Source organism: Callithrix jacchus, chromosome 1, assembly GCF_049354715.1.
Source record: "Callithrix jacchus isolate 240 chromosome 1, calJac240_pri, whole genome shotgun sequence".
NCBI classification, from domain to species: domain Eukaryota; kingdom Metazoa; phylum Chordata; class Mammalia; order Primates; family Cebidae; genus Callithrix; species Callithrix jacchus.
The window spans coordinates 210,936,687-210,953,173 of record NC_133502.1 but is presented as its reverse complement, the minus strand read 5'-3'; the positions used below and the strand labels follow the sequence as shown (position 1 = coordinate 210,953,173).

The 16,487-nt window shown below is 50.0% G+C and overlaps 2 protein-coding genes across 8 annotated transcripts in view; one reads left to right on the top strand and one right to left on the bottom strand.

The window, feature by feature from the left end:
• Nucleotides 1-3,762, top strand: part of LOC103790534 (cadherin EGF LAG seven-pass G-type receptor 1-like) — a 20,563-nt gene extending 16,801 nt beyond the window's left edge. The window contains exons 5-6 of the mRNA XM_078341768.1: nt 1,932-2,555; nt 2,771-3,762. Of these exons, the coding sequence (XP_078197894.1) occupies nt 1,932-1,991 (60 nt within the window). The 3' untranslated portion in view covers nt 1,992-2,555; nt 2,771-3,762. The remainder of the gene's footprint in view (nt 1-1,931; nt 2,556-2,770) is intronic.
• Nucleotides 1-16,487, bottom strand: part of LOC103795939 (myosin-9) — a 20,487-nt gene extending 4,000 nt beyond the window's left edge. Inside the window, exons 1-16 of one of the 7 annotated variants that reach the window (XM_078341617.1) lie at nt 16,470-16,487; nt 15,600-15,774; nt 11,670-11,741; nt 10,042-10,082; nt 9,348-9,500; nt 8,044-8,271; nt 7,075-7,278; nt 6,720-6,929; nt 6,269-6,421; nt 4,866-4,994; nt 4,020-4,145; nt 3,072-3,272; nt 2,717-2,926; nt 2,263-2,415; nt 1,681-1,778; nt 461-1,094 (exon numbers count right to left, since the gene is read on the bottom strand). In XM_078341617.1, the coding sequence (XP_078197743.1) occupies nt 929-1,094; nt 1,681-1,778; nt 2,263-2,415; nt 2,717-2,926; nt 3,072-3,272; nt 4,020-4,145; nt 4,866-4,994; nt 6,269-6,421; nt 6,720-6,929; nt 7,075-7,278; nt 8,044-8,271; nt 9,348-9,500; nt 10,042-10,082; nt 11,670-11,741; nt 15,600-15,756 (2,301 nt within the window). In that variant the 5' untranslated portion in view covers nt 15,757-15,774; nt 16,470-16,487 and the 3' untranslated portion in view covers nt 461-928. Of the gene's footprint in view, nt 1-460; nt 1,095-1,680; nt 1,779-2,262; nt 2,927-3,071; nt 3,273-4,019; nt 4,146-4,865; nt 4,995-6,268; nt 6,422-6,719; nt 6,930-7,074; nt 7,279-8,043; nt 8,272-9,347; nt 9,501-10,041; nt 10,083-11,669; nt 11,742-15,599; nt 16,034-16,469 lie in introns of those variants that run through there. The other 6 variants (XM_078341608.1, XM_078341641.1, XR_013523546.1 and 3 more) reach the window with 6 other exon arrangements.

The following is a 16,487-nucleotide window of genomic DNA, read 5'->3' as shown; positions in this document are numbered from 1 at the left end:
GATTCTCCTGCCTCAGCCTCCTGAGTAGCTGGGATTACAGGCACACACCACACCCAGCTAATTTTTGTATTAATAGAGACAGGGTTTCACCATGTGGGCCAGGATGGTCTCAAACTCTTGACCACAGGTGATCCACCTTTCTAGGCCTCCCAAGGTGCTGGGATTATAGGCGTGAGCCACCATGCCAGCCTTAAACCAAGGTTTCTAAGATACTCTTAGCCTCCTCAGATCTGGCCCGGCCCACCTTTCCACCTTTCCTTTTCTGCGCAACTGCCCACAGCTAGCCCAGCCTACGCAACAGCCAGTCTGGCTCCCTCACAATGCAGAGCTGGCACTGGCCACAGGAGCGAGGCCCAGTCCCATCCGGGGCCCCCCTGCCACAGACAAATGCTACAGACACAGCTGGTAGCACATGGCACTGTTTACTGTGGTGTTCGGTGGAAAACATCTGTAGACCAGCTTACTGCAGTGGTGACTGCTGCCACACATGCTCAGAAATTTTTATTATATAAGACGGGGGAGGGCGGGAGTTCCACCCGCTCCTTTGTGACAGCAACTGGGACCTGAATTCAGAGCTTTGTAGACATATGCAGTTTTCATATCGCTTCATGATTTGAGAGTTTGTTTCCTTTTTTTAAAAAAATGCCTTCTTGCCGTAAGGCTCAATGCAGCATATAGAAAACGGTTAGGAATACAGGTAAATTCGGCAACCAATGTAGACCCGTGAGGACAAGCTACTCTCTTCTAAAGAAAGGCAGTGAGAAAGCCTCAGGATTTTATTAAAAGAAAACCTTTTTTTCTGCTTTCAAGAATATCTGTGCAGGTGGCAGATTTTTAACCATGCTGAATCAACTGTGCAGGTAAACTACCCTCGGGCCTGAAGAAAGATGGGATGCGGGTAAGAGGCACGTTCACAACAGTCCCAAGGTCAAGGGAGGTGTGCGGCAGGGTCTGGGAAGAAGAGGCTGCAGTGTCCGCCTGTCCATCTGAGGCTGCAGGAGAGGAGGCTTATTTGGAGGTTTGGCCTCAGCTCCATCTGCTTTGCCATCCACCTCGTCTGAGCATTCGTTGGGGCAAACGGCAGGTCCCCACGCCTGGGGGCAGAGGCAGAGGCAGAGTCAGTGGGGCCTGGCCAGGGAGGCCACAGCACAGCACACAAATCCCACAGCAAATTCGAGAGGGAAATCAGGCGCCTGGCTGCTCCCACCAAAACAAGGCGGAGCCTTGGGAGCCACAGCTCAGCTAAACAGGTCCGCTCTCAAAACAATCTTCCCACAGAATATTTAGTGGTCAGACATCTTCATACACAACAGCAGCACACAGAGTTCAGGCGAACAGAAACAGTTACAACAAGAAACGCAGAAAAGTGTAAAATGCCACCTTTTGATCCAACTCGTAAAACAGGTGACACCACAGTGGGTACACAGGTGAACCACAGCCGGTGCACAGACAGGGACCTACTACCACACGGCAGAAAATTCACATCCAAAACTGACTACTGGTGCTTAAAAAAAGGCCCCATGAAGGCTAGGCATGGTGATGCATGCTTGTAATCCCAGCACTTTGGGAGGCCGAGGCTGTGAGATCATGAGGTCAGGAGTTTGAGACCACCCTGGCCAACAGAGTGAACTGCCATCTCTACTAAAAATACGAAAATTAGTCAGGCATGGGGACACGCACCTATAATCCCAGCTACTCCGGAGGCTGAGGCAGGAGAATCGCCTGAACCCAAGAGGCAGAGGTTGTGGTGACACAAGATTGCGCCACTGCACACCAGCCTGGGCAAAACAGCAAGACTCTGACTCAAATGTGTTTTAAACCTACGGTTATTCTTGCTACATGATATGACATATCAGAGCTGTTTTTATGTGTTCATTATTCTTCAATTATTGGTGAGGTGAAAATTTCCAAGTATGTATCCCACACTCTAGGCTGCTTCTTGGAACCATCACGCCGGAGCCCAGAAGGCTGGAGCGTCAGGACGCAGCTGATGCTGGAGTCTGCACTGGGTGAGGCCTTCTGAACTCCCCCATGCCTGGGCCTGCACTTGCCTGTTTGCTTCTGTGTTTCATGTACTCAACCATGCACCATTCTGCAAGTTTGCTGTTGGACTGTTGTTTCCACTCACCTCTGAGCCTGTGTCTCCATTAGTGAGATGAGGCTGGAAGCACCCAGGACCTTCCCAAGAGGTGCCACCCTGCCAGGCTCCCGCCCCAGAGCCCTCGCATGTAGCTGGCTCAGCTGGGGACTGCCCGCCCTTACCCGCCACTTCCACAGCTGCTCGATGACTTCATCCCAGTTCTTGTTGGCCGAGTCGATGCACGCCTCCAGGTCAATCTCCAGCTTCTTCCGGGCTGCCGCTGCCATGGAGTGCCGCTTCCTCTCGTCCTCCAGCTCTGCCTCCATCTCCCGCACCTGGAGGAAGAAACACCGACAGCTTGGGAAGCTGGACCCACTCAGAGACCCTGCTCTGGCTCTGAACCCAGGTGCCTCTGCAGGATCTGCGGGGCCTCCGGAAGCCAGTGGGCATTACTGACTCAAAGAACTCTAAGAAGGTGAGTCGCTGACCCGAGGGACAGGGGACCGGACAGGAGGGACAGGGGAGGGGAGGCGTGGTCCAGGGCCCTAACACAATCCAGGTGGAAGGAGGAAATGGAAGCCTGGGTGAAGCCAGGGCAACCCTGGCCACCGTGGGGTAGCAGGAGCCCACGCACACCTGTCTGACCAGCTGCTGCTGCTTCTCCTCACTCTGCTCGTCCCGGCCCTGCAGGTCCCGCTCGAACTGGATCTTCATGGCCTGCAGGTTGACCTCCAGCCGCAGATTGGCGTTTTCAGTGTCCTGCAGCTCATCCTCCAGCTCCTCCAGCTGGGTCTTCAACTCCTCCACCTGCTGCTCCAGAAGCCGCCTGGACTTCAGCTCATGGATCTGAGCCCCAGAGAGCCCAAGTCAGGAGCAAAGAGACTGGCAGGGACCTGGGTCTGCTAGACCCGGAACGTGTGTATGCGTTGACCCTCTGTGATGACCCCGCTCGGGCCCCTCCCAAGGCCCGGCTGCCAGGCCCGGCACTCACGCTCTTGCCCTTGGAGCTCATGAGGTCCATCTCCACGCGGAACTGCTTGTTGAGCCGCTCCGGCTCTACTTTCTGCTCCATGGCTTCCTTCAGGGCCCGGGCCAGCGACAGCACCTTGGTCTCCTTCTCTCGGGCCTCGGCCTCGGCCCGGTCACGCTCCTCTGCATACTTGGCAGAGATGGTCTTCTCCTCTGCCAGGAGCTGGGAAAGAGAGAGGCACCATGAGGCTCAGCCCCACAGGCTCCGAGCTACAGCCCCCAGCAGGGCAGAGCAGCTGGGCCCAAGTTAATTTTTGTATTCTTAGTAGAGATGGGGTTTCACCATGTTGGCCAGGCTGCTCTCGAACTCTTGACCTGGTGATCCGCCCACCTCGGCTTCCGAAAGTTCTGGGCTTATAGGCATATAATCCCATGCCCAGTCAAGAGTGCATTCTTTAGAGTATACAGGCCCCACAGTCTGCAGAAACTCAACCCCACTACCACAGCGCAACAACCAGAGACAACACAAGAACGACAGTGTGTGTGTGCATTCGATGCAGCTTTCTCCCCAAAACGCAGCGGGCTGGACCCGGCCGCCGCAGTTCCATGCTCGATGTCTATCCCGCCCCAGTGTTCACATCTCCCTCAGCTTCCCGCAGATCTTTTGGAATGAGGAAGCAACATGGATGCACAAATAAATGGCTTAAATGACAGGAAAACCAGTTCATTATAGAAAATCTGAAAAAAACATGAAAACCCAGAAAGGAAAAGTTCCTCCTCAACCCACTGCATGAAGACACCCTCTTCCGCTGGCCTTCTCCCCAAGTGCTGGTCCTCTAAGTGCTGGCCCCGCACGACCCCTCCCGGGCAAGGTCTCGAGGGAGGCCAGGGTTTCTCTGATGAGGCCCTCGCCTTGGGCTGAGTGCCGGAAGGAGAGAAAATGCAAAGGATGGGGTGGATGGCTACACACCTGGTCAAACTTCTTCTGGTTCTTCTGTAGGTGGCACACTATCTGGCGCTGGTGGTCCAGGTCCACGAGCAGGTCGTCCCGCTCCTGCTGGGCCTGGCGCTTGGCACGCTCCGTGGCTGCCAGTTCCTGCCACAGAGATCCAGAATGTGACCTGAAGGCAGCCACAGCCCCACAAGACCATCCTTCCCAGCCCTGGGCACCCTCCTCTCAAGCCCTTCCCCAGCCCCACCTCCCCAGAAAGCTCTTCCTCCAGGATTCCTCTAGCTCACAGGGCTGGTGCCCCCCTAAAGTCATAGTTGAAAAGCATTGTATGTTCATAAAACTGAACTACATTTAAGTGCTAGGAATCAAGCCAGGTGCCAGGGTGTGTTGATGACTAACAAGTGTCCTGGCCTAAGCAGGGCAGACCACGTGGACAGAGCCGCTCACTGCTGCCCTGCTGCTCAGGGTAGCCAGAGTCTGGAGTCAGCTCCAGAGCCTGCAGGCAGGAGACGACTACACCCTGGACGCAGTCACACCCAGCAAGTCACACTGCAGGGCACCCTCTAGACCCAGGAAACACTTCAGGACTGGCTCAGGTGCGACATGGACAGGGCAGCTATGGGGATGCTGAGACCCTCCATCGGTCACGGCAGGTGGTGGCAGCCACGGAGCCTCATCTGATGTGAGGCATTTCACTCACACAATCTCATCATACCAGGGAGGCCCACTATGTAATGGAACCCTGGAGGGAATCCTTTTGTAACAGGAGAGCTGAGTCAGACCCTAGCCCTCTGCTGAAAGCCCTGTGCTGCGACCTGCTAGCTGCAGGGCAGCAGTGCCACTCTCCACTGCCATCCCACCCACCTCGTGCAAGTGGATCATCTCGGCCTCCACACTCTTCAGGTTCCTCTCATTCTCTTTGGCCTGGGCCAGGATCTCCTCGCGAGAGGCGCGGGTGTCGTCCAGCTCACGCATGCAGTGTTTAACCTGGGCCTGGGGCAGGGACAGAGGCTTGGCACCCCACCCAGGTCCTTGGCCCTCGGCCCTCCACCCCCACCCTTGAGCGTCATCTCGCACACAGGGATGGCTGTACTCTGCTCGATATTTAACCAACCATGGTGACAGGGAGAAAAAGCAACTGAGGACAAAAATCTGTGTCCCACTTCATAACTCACACTTTGACAGTGTTGATCACTGTGGACGCAAGCCCAGGCTGAGCTTCATTCTCCACTTCTGTCCCCTCTGTGGGCGGGAGACCAGTGCCCACGGTGCCACCCCTAATGCGCACCCGCCGCTTTAAACCAGTGCCCAGCCTGGCAGGTGTCCCCACCACAGGCAGGAAACACCTTTCCTTTTGTTACCCACCTCCCATTTGTTTTAATGCTAAAGATTTTTGTCAAATACTCTTTTCTTCCATTTGCAGATAACTCCAAAAACAGATTCCCCAAGCCAAAGTGCACGACTGGGTGTGTGCAGCCAGTCCACAGCAGCAGAACATGCCAACAGCAGAGTATCTGTGCCCCACAACCTTGCCCACAGTTAGCTTTTACAGATTTTTTTTTGCCCAGGCACAGCAGCTCACGCCTGTAATCCCAGCACTATGGGAGGCTGAGGCTGTCAGATCACGAGGTCAGGAGTTTGAGACCACCCTGGCCAACACAGTGAACCGCCATCTCTACTAAAAATACGAAAATTAGCCAGGCATGGGAACACACACCTATAATCCCAGCTACTCGGGAGGCTGAGGCAGGAGAATCGCCTGAACCCAAGAGGCAGAGGTTCTGGTGACACAAGATTGTGCCACTGCACTCCAGCCTGGGCAAAAGAGCAAGACACTGACTCAAATGTATTTTAAACCTAGGGTTATTCTTGCTACATGATATGACATATCAGAGCTGTTTTTAATGTGTTCATTATTCTTCAATTATTGGTGAGGTGAAAATTTCCAAGTATGTATCCCACACTCTAGGCTGCTTCTCGGAACCATCACACCGGAGCCCAGAAGGCTGGAGCGTCAGGACGCAGCTGATGCTGGAGTCTGCACTGGGTGAGACCTTCTGAACTCCCCCATGCCTAGGCCTGCACTTGCCTGTTTGCTTCTGTGTTTCATGTACTCAGCCATGCACCGTTCTGCAAGTTTGCTGTTGGACTATTGTTTCCACTCACCTCTGAGCCTGTCTCCATTAGTGAGATGGGGCTGGAAGCACCCAGAACCTCCCCAGTGCCCTCGCATGTAGCTGGCTCAGCTGGGGACTGCCCGCCCTTACCCGCCACTTCCGCATCTGCTCGACGGCTTCATCCTGGTTCTTGTTGGCCGAGTCGATGCGCGCCTCCAGGTCAATCCCCAGCTTCTTCCAGGCGGCCACTGACATGGAGTGACTCTTCCTCTCATCCTCCAGCTCTGCCTTTATGTCCCACACCTGGAGGAAGGAACACTGACAGCTTGGGAAGCTGGACCCACTCAGAGACCCTGGTCTGGCTCTGAACCCAGGTGTCTCTGCAGGATCTGCGGGGCCTCCGGAAGCCAGTGGGCATTACTGACTCGAAGAACTCTAAGAAGGTGAGTCGCTGACCCAATGGTCAGGGGACTGGACAGGAGGGACAGGGGACGGGAGGCGAGGTCCAGGGCCCTAACACAATCCAGGTAGAAGGAGGAAATGGAAGCCTGGGTGAAGCCGTCGAGCTGGCCACCGTGGGGTAGCAGGAGCCCACACACACCTGTGTGACCAGCTGCTGCACCTTCTCCTCACTCTGCTCGTCCCGGCCCTGCAGGTCCTGCTCGAACTGGATCTTCATGGCCTGCAGGTTGACCTCCAGCTGCAGATTGGCATTTTCAGTGTCCTGCAGCTCATCCTCCATCTCCTCCAGGGCGATCTTCATCTCCTCCACCTGCTGCTCCAGAGCCCACTTGGACTTCAGCTCATAAACCTGAGCCCCAGAGAGCCCAAGTCAGGAGCAAAGGGACTGGCAGGGACCTGGGTCTGCTAGACCCGAAAGGTGTGTATGCATTGACCCTCTGTGATGACCCCGCTCGGGCCCCTTCCAAGACCTGGCTGCCAGGCCCAGCACTCACGCTCTTGCCCTTGGAGCTCAGGAAGTGCTCTATTTCAATGCGGATCTGCTTGTTGAGCTGCTCCAGCTCCGTCTTCTTCTCCATGGCTTCCTCCAGGGCCCGGGCCAGCAACAGCACCTTGGTCTCCTTCTCTCGGGCCTCGGCCTTGGCCCGGTCACGCTCCTCTGCATACTTGGCAGAGATGGTCTTCTGCTCTGCCAGGAGCTGGGAAAGAGAGGGGCATCATGAGGCTCAGCCCCACAGGCTCCGAGCTACAGCCCCCAGCAGGGCAGAGCAGCTGGGCCCAAGTTAATTTTTGTATTCTTAGTAGAGATGGGGTTTCACCATGTTGGCCAGGCTGCTCTCGAACTCTTGACCTGGTGATCCGCCCACCTTGGCTTCCCAAAGTTCTGAGCTTATAGGCATATAAGAATGCCCAGTCAAGAGTGCATTCTTTAGGGTATACAGGCCCCACAGTCTGCAGAAACTCAACCCCACTACCACAGCGCAACAACCAGAGCCAACACAAGAACGACAGTGTGTGTGTGCGTTTGATGCAGCTTTCTCCCCAAAACGCAGCGGGCTGGACCCGGCCGCCACAGTTCCATGCTCGATGTCTATCCCGCCCTGGTGTTCACATCTCCCTCACCTTCCCTCAGATCTTTTGGAATAAGGAAGCAATATGGATGCACAAATAAATGGTTTAGATGACAGGAAAACCAGTTCATTATAGAAAATCTGAAAAAAACGTGAAAACCCAGAAAGGAAAAGTTCCTCCTCAACCCACTGCATGAAGACACCCTCTTCCGCTGGCCTTCTCCCCAAGCCCCTCAACAAGCCAGAGACTAGGGGTCCTGTAAGTGCTGGCCCCGCATGACCCCTCCCGGGCAAGGTCTCAAGGGAGCCCAGGGTTTCTCTGATGAGGTCCTCGCCTTGGGCTGAGTGCCAGAAGGAGAGAAAATGCAAAAGATGGGGTGGATGGCTACACACCTTGTCAAACTTCTTCTGCTTCTCCTCCAGGTGGCACACCATGTGGCGCTGGTTGTCCAGGTCCACAAGCAGGTCGTCCAGCTCCTGCTGCAGACATGTCTTGGTATTCTCCAGCTTGTCCTTGTGCCCCTGGCTCAGGCCCTTCAGGTCCTTCCGGAGCTGCCTCTTCACCTCCTCTGAGGTTTCCAGGCACCCCACACTGTCCTCAATCTTCGTCATGTCGGCCACCTGGGCAGGAGCAAGGAATAAGCAGATGCCTGAGATGGCACCTGCTCAGGTGACACACCTGTCCCTGGGACAGCTGGGAGCCTGCCTGCCACACTGTGAAAGGGGCACCAGGGATCCGCCCAGTTATGAAACTGCCTCCCCCAGTCACTTCCCTCTCCATGGGGGCAAGACAAATGGAGTTTCTGCAGAAAGGCATCCATCTAGTGTGTGAAGCTGCGGGGAGGCTGACTCCTAGGCCCGCTGAGGGGATTCCAAGCCCTCATCCACACCAAGCCTCTCACTCTCTGGGGAACCACCCCCAGAGAGCAAGGCCAGTGCCCTGTGGGGGTGTACACGGGGTCCCCATAACTCAGCCCTTGCATCTGCAGATAAACCTGCAACCACATGCGCTCGAAGGCGACTCCTACCCTGACTTTGGAATGAACTCCCAGCCCATCTGGAGGTGGATCAGGCCTTCTGGCCCGCCACGTGGAGGCCTAAAATAGGATCTACGACAGGGACCCTGACATTAGTCTATGGACCCCTTGACATTCTATAGGGAGGACTAGGGACTCCTTCTCATGACAATGTTTTAACAGGCATGAAATAAACATAAGGGATCACCCAGGCAATCAGTATAGAGAAATGCAGTTGCCATCACTCAGGAAGCCACGTGACCCCAGGTAGCACATCAGATAGCAAACTCAGCGCAGGCTTGGCAATCACGAGGCCAAGGAGCTGAGCCATGACCCTAACAGGGTAACTGGCCATTTCTCCAGGTGACAAGGGCACAGGGACTGCCAGCACCATGGCTTGTGGCTATGTTCATAATGGAAGCAGTGCTACATTGTAGCTAGACTGGTGAACATAAAGTATAAAATAGCAGTGAAAATAGTGGTGTCCCCCATCTAAGTCCACAGACCCCTGGATTCCTCTCTTATGGCCTCAGGCTAAGAGCACTGATGTGGGACAGCAGGGGGGAGGGGGGCTTCCCTGGAAAAGAGCAATAGGCTGGCTCAGCAGCAGTCTGTCCTGCAGTGCCCAGGCCAGCAGCTCTCCAGCCTGCAGCATCTGGCCAGTTCCCTGGGCCTCCAAACCTGGGCATGGAGGGTGGCAATCTGCTTCTCAAGGTTGTGCGTGGCCTCCTTCTCCTTCTCCAGCTGTTCCCAGAAGGAATTCTTCTCATCCTCCACCTGCTTGAGGTTGGTGCTCAGGCCCAGCTTCTGCCGGTTCTCCTCCTGCAGCAGCTCCTAATCCCGGGATGAGATAAATGCGGGTGCTCAGGAGAGTAGTTTCTGAACCCCAGGGACCCCACACCCTGGAGAAGAGGGAGGAGCCGGTTCTGCTGATTCACGGGATGACCACGTAAGGACCTGGTGGGAGTTGGGAGAATGCAGAGACCGCGCCCCCAGGATGAAAAGGAGCATGGGCAATCTGATGGGCTCTAGAGCTAATAGGCAGAGGGGCCTTCCAGGAGGAGTCCACCTTCCGGGAACCTGGTTTTTCATGGGATATTGAGCAAGTCCATGTTGGCTGCCAAATACAAAATTATTTTTCAGGAAGAAAATGTTGCTACTGAGAAATAGGCTCACTACTAACTTGTCAGTGATGTCACCTTTGGACTGACATCATCAATCAGGCCTCAGTTGGTCATAAGCTCCAGTGACTGGTAGCTGGAGTCTATGACAGCTGAGGCCTGATTCACAATGGCAGTCAAAAATGATACTCACTTGACATTCTAGAAGCCCCAGAAAAAGATATTTCTCTTCAAGACAAAGAAATGCATCTTACTATCTCAGGTGACGTCTCCTCCTCCGGGTCTTGAACGGGAGCTAGGAGGACACAGAGAGACAGTCAGTGCACTGGTGCTGTGAGGAATCCCACAAGGAGGCTTGGGGGACGTGGACTGAAGCTGCAGTGTATGGAGCTGGGCTGCTGACAAGCATGGACTGAGCTGCTGCTGGACCACTCTCCTTGGTGTTGAAGGAAGGCAAAGGAGAGGGGCAGAAAGAAACCAAAGAACCTTGGGTTTTCTAGCTACAGCAACCTCATCACTGTGAAATAGTCTGAGAACCGGTTAATACAGAAAGACACTGCATGGCTCAGTGAGAGCATCTCATCAGATCTGCTGCCCACGTGAAGGTCTAGATGAATCCCAACATTTTATGAAACGTTACAGGATTATTTAACTTCTGTGGATCTGCATATCCTGATACTACAATTATCTATCCTGTTGTATTTTTAAAATTGTAGTAAAGCACACATATTTATTATTTATTAACTGTGCATTTTAATGATATATTCAGTGAGTAACATTCATGATGCTGTGTCAATAATGAGAAAAATCTAAATTCATAATCTAGCTTCCACCTTGGGCAATGAAAGAAAAACAGCAGTGTAATGTCAAATAGAGGAAAAATACATAATGATTGCAGAAATTAAAGGAATAAAAAACAGGAAATCAGAGAAAATCAACAAAACCAAAAACCAGTTATTTGAAAAGATCAAAAACATTGATGAACCTCTACCTTGTCTAACCACAATGGAAAAGAAGTCACGATGTACCAATAATATCAGTTGAAGACAAGTGGAATCAAAAATAATAATAAAGGAATATTGTGAACACATCTGTGCTCACACTTGGATACATTATATGAAATGAGCTAATTTTCTGGATCTGTTTCAGAAGGTTAAAAGTCTTCTCAAGATAAATGAATCATCTAAATAGGCCTATATTTATTTTAGAAATTGAATCAATAATTAGTATCTTCTCAAAAAACAAAACAAAACACTACCTTCAGATGAATTCACCGGTAAATTCTACCAAAATTCTCACAAAGAAAGGTAGTCTTACCATACAAGTAACCATAATTTTAGCATTGCCTTAGTTACATTGTAAAAATTGTTTCCAAACAAGACACAAGAAGGTTTATATCTGCTGTATTCATAATTGCCCAAACTGAAAGCAAACGTCTAAATATTCGAGATGTCCTTTACTATCAAAAGTGAACCAAGCCTGGGCAACATGGTGAAATCCTGTCTCTAACATTAAAAAAAAATAGCTTAATATAAAGCATGTGCATTACAGCCAACTGCTTGGGAGGCTGAGGTAGAAGGATCAGCTGAACATGGGGAGGTCAAGATTGCAATGAGCTGTGATTGCACCAGTGCACTCCTGGGTGACAAAATGAGACTTTCTCACAAAAATAAAGAAACAAAAAGAACCAAACTCTAAGTTGTCAACGTAACTTTCCTTGTGTAGTTGCGTCACCCGTTGATTAAATGCATTTCAATGGGCACAAATGAAATAAATGAAGAAACTGACACAGCATTTACTGAGTTTCTCTCATATGGGGCACTGGATGAGTAAACTGAAATTATTTGCTTCAATCAACTTCATGATATAATTTCCACACTACCTTCATTTTCACTGCGGCAAATTTTCTTGCGCCTCCTCTTTGCTACCCAGTTCCTGGCACGGCCAGCCAAACCTGCAAGGCAGAAATGTATCATAATAAAGACAATGCTTGACACCTTGCTGGCAGAGGACCACAGAGAAATTAGTAAAAACGTTCTCAGTTTAAACTTTTGATCCTAGTTTTCACCGAGTGCTTTTCAATGCTACCTGAATTAGATCTGGGTTCTAGGGAGATTTGTTTGTGCAGGCAGATACCTTTATTCAGATGAGACAATATAGAAAAGCAGAAGTTCCAAGTTACCAAAAAAATAGGCTGGGTTCAAATCCTACTTAGAATCTGCACATACCTGGAAGAGGGATATGAACCCATCTGTGCCTCTCTTCCCTATTCTTAGATGTGGAAACATTATTAGATCTAGGCTATAGACCTACTAATCTCTATAGTGTCTAAAAGGATGAAATGCAGATAAAGACTTAAAAAGACTCATGGTTTTGTAAATGCCCTAAAATGTTCGATCAATGTTGGGAAGAATAATCCAGACACTTGGTAGTGGTTGACTACAGAGAGGGAGCTTGCATGTCTGCGCAGGATTAGGATGGAAAGTGACTTCACAGTTTCCATGGCCACATGATTTCCAGCTCATGACAGAGATCTGTGATTTCCCTGATCCCCAAAGGACAGGCAGGGAAGGGGCTACAACCCCTATTTTCAAATTCAGTGAATTCAAATTCAGACATTTTGAGTGACTTGCCCAGTCACCACAGTGAGGAATGATAGGTCTGAGGTAATCATGTGGTTGGTTCCCCGGGGAGAGAGATCCCGGAACACCCGAGTCCTCTAGATCATGCCCGGGACCCTGGACCGAGAGCTATTCTCACAAGCTCTGTGAAATCCTGCTGCCCCAGTGTTTCTGTGGGATGGTTGAGGCTATGGAGATGTGGCAGGTGGCTTACTGCATTTACTGACCTACTCTATTATCCCTATGTTGTCACTTTTAGTAGTTTTATGACCCATAAGGCAAATATTTTAAGTCTCTCCGTTATGATGCACAGTCTGAGATTTTACCTGAATCCACTCTTTCCACCCATCAGGTGATTCTCATCTGCTGGGCTGGAGCTGGCCTGCCGTAAAAGAGGACACACGGCATACCACGGAGCGGCTGTGTGCCCCACTCCTGCGCACACTCTTGCCTTGCTTCTGCTTTCCCAGCTCTGACAATCCTAATTCTGGCTTCCAAACCAATCCTGTACGTCCCTCTCTGTTCTCAGACTTGCCTCAACTGTTGGATATTTTAATCACTGTTGTGACCATGACTGAACGGTGACATTTCATATGCCATAGTATATGTTTATCTTTTTACATATTTCTTAATAGCATTTAACTTATTGTTTCAGACTTTTAGGAACATTTCCGGGGTAGGTGTGCTGGCCCATGGCTGTAATCCTGACAGTTTTGGAGGTTAAGGCAGAAGAACTGCTTGAGGTCAGACGTTTGAGACCAACCTGGGCAACACAGTGAGACCTCGTCTCTACAAAAAATCTACAAATTACCAGATGTGGCGGTGAGCCCTTGTATCCCTAGCTATATGGAAGGCTGTTGTGGGAAGATCTTTTGAGCCTAGAAGATTGAGACTGCAGTGAGCTATAATCACGCCACTGCCTGGGTGACAAAGCAAGACCCTGTCTTTTCACAATAAAAAGCATTACTGTGTCACAAGTAACCCCATTTTATTTCTCATCATCTAATATTGCTGTTTTCATCCTGAGGCTTAATTGCTTTAGTAAGCTAAGAAAAAAAAGTTGTGTTTTTTTGTTTTTTTTTTTTTTATAAAGGGTACTATTTAAAGCAGGTCATATGCATGCCTTTTTGTAAATTCTAGTTTTATATGCCATAAATCTAAAATTTACACTCTTGATGTACTGAGTCTTCTTCTTAGAACCAGCCTTCTCATATGTAACACAGTATAATTCCCATTTTACACCTGACTCGAAATATTGAGAGGATAGAATAAAATGAAAGAGCAGTCTGTATACCACGTAATGCACAATGAATCACAAAGCGAAGTTTTCTCCAACTCAAAGGCGAAAAGTGCACAGTTAGCGTCCTCTGCAGATCCCATAGCAAAATGAAATCTTGAGAAAATATGCACTTTGGCTGCCCAGTGAAGTTAGAAGGAAACTGTCACAGGTCATCATCAAGACTTCCCCAACATTGGCTTTTATTTTTAAATAATGAAATACACATTATTTCGCCTGCTTTCTTTCGTGTATATTACTGCATGTTCTCTTTGCTTTTCTGCATACCCTATCTTGGGAATCACTCCATAGCAATAAAGACATCTTACTCTTTTTTACAGCTCCATACTTCTCCTTTATGTAGAAGTACCAGCTTATTTTTTTTTCTTAGAAAGAAACATTTAATAAGGACTGATAAACAGAAGCCATGTCTGTGTCTTGAGTGGTGGCAAGACAAGATGGTGGATCCCTGTGCCATTACCCCTCACAGTGGAGCGTGTATACCATAGGGAAGGGATGGTTCAGAAGGAAGGTGTGGGACAATTGAAGGTCTTTTTACATTAAAATCTTTTTACCTATAGGCAGGGTTTAGAGTAAGTACCTGCTCTACACAGTGGCTCACAATGCCCCACCCCACAGCCCCACCCAGGTGCTCACAATGCCCTGCCCCACAGCCCCACCCAGGTGCTCACAATGCCGATCCCTGCTTCTTCCCCTCTGTGTGACTGCATTATTCATCCTGGGCTGCCTGAGCTTTCCAGTCCTGAGAAAAGTGTGTGTGTGGAGGGGAGGGTGGGTGTTATTAAAAGTCACCCTGAGCACTGAACTCAGTAGAAACCCCTGGTTACTAATGTCAGTTCCATTAGCATCTCTGGTTTTCTGAGTCTGGTAGCTTCCATTTGCTCAACGAATGCAGTGATACACAAATGTTTGACTGATTTTGTACCTAAATGCTCCTCTCCTGTCTTACAAGTGTTAGTTTTTGCCTTCAATTTGACCATAAGCAAAAACATGAAATGTTTCCTCTCACCTCCCCTTTTCCATCCTGTAGGAAGGGGAGCCATGAAAACAAACTCTTTTCCACAGGCAGGGTCTGGCCTTCTAACTCCAAGTCTTTACCTTCCAAATTCAAGTCTAAAGTCATTTCATCTCTTTTGGAACCTGTAACCATGAGCTAGCTCTACCTGTCTTTCAGAACAAGGAGGTAAACTAAGCCCGTGAAGTTACTGGAGTAGGGCTGAAGAGACGTTCATGTCAAAGTGGGAATGTTGAAGTAATCAGAGCTCCACGGCTACACTTTTGGGTAAAACCACAACAAAAACAACTTTTTTACAGCTCGGGCAGTAACATTTCATACCTTTTGCAGTCATTTTAAGCATGTCCCTCAATTTTTCCTTCGGTTTTCAAATTACAATTGGAAGACATAAAGCTGCTTCTGTCAAGGTGACTTCAAACCATCTATTAAGAACACCATATAATCTCTTCCATGGCAAACTCTATTTCAAATTTAACAAGTCTCCAAATATTTGAGTCTCAATTATCCCAATTATTAGCTTCTCTATCGAATAGGAGAAAAGAAATCATTGGGCCTTTAACTGGCTCCTTCACTGAGATGCCATAGTAGCTGGACAGCCAAGGCTAGAGAATGGGATGGAGACTCCAAAACTGGAGTATCTGAATTTTCACCAGGGAAAGGGAGAGACTAGACCAAAAAGGCCTCAAGCAAGAAGGCTCAACAATGAAGACAAGAGGCAGGACTAGCCTTTGTCCCCCATGCCCAGCCCCGGGAAAGCTGGCTATAGGCAGGAGGGAGCTGGAAGCTGAGGATGTCTCTGGGGTGATGGGATGGGAAGGAGGTGGGGAGGTGGTGGCCAGAGATGTGCCAGAGAGCAAATGGCACCCATGGCTTCTTTACCTTTGCGCCTCTTTGATTTTCCGGGCCGCACGTCCTGCACCTCCACCACTCCAGTATGTAACACGGCAGGCTCTGGAGTGGTAGATGCCACAGACTGGCCACGAGGCTCACAGCAGGCACAACTGGGGCCAGCGCTGGGGCATAGACAATTCCCCATGGGTGATCCACAAGGGGACTGTAACAACAAAGTAACACAAAATAAAATAAAATAAAAAAACAAACAAAAAAAAAAAAAACGAAGAAAACAAAACAAAGCAACACGCAAAAAAAAAAAAAAGCAACAGACAAAATAAAATAAAACAAAGGAAAAAACAAAGCAACAGAGCAAGCGCCAAGGGAACAAACACTTCCGTGAGAGCAGTCGGAGCTCCTCCTCCTCCCACTACCAGCTTCCGACTGAAGGCTGCTGGTCCTGGCTGATGCCTGTCCCCCACAAAGCCTCCTATGTCACCTGATTGCCAGGAAACAACAAAGTCAGGCCAGTGACTCACAATGCCACTTCTCACAACCCCATCCAATGGCTCACAATGCCCATTCCTGCTGCTGGCCACCTGTGGCCACCCTGCCCCTCTTGGTGACTGCATTATTCATCCTGAGCTGCCTGAGATAATCCATTTTTCACTATAGGCCTCAAAAAATTCAGCAATGTCCCTTCATAGATTCTATATGGAGAGTGTGTCTAACCTGTGAATAAAAACAAAGGTTTCATTCTGCGTGAGAAATCCACAAACACAAAGCATTTTCACAGAATCCTTTGGGGCCCACCTCTCACCTTCAGCGTCCTCTTCTTAGTTATCTGGGCTTCTGTCTTGTATGATCTGTCAGGTTCTAGGCCTTGTAAGGGTGAGTTCCATGTCTCCACTCACTTACATGTGCCCAGGAAGGTTG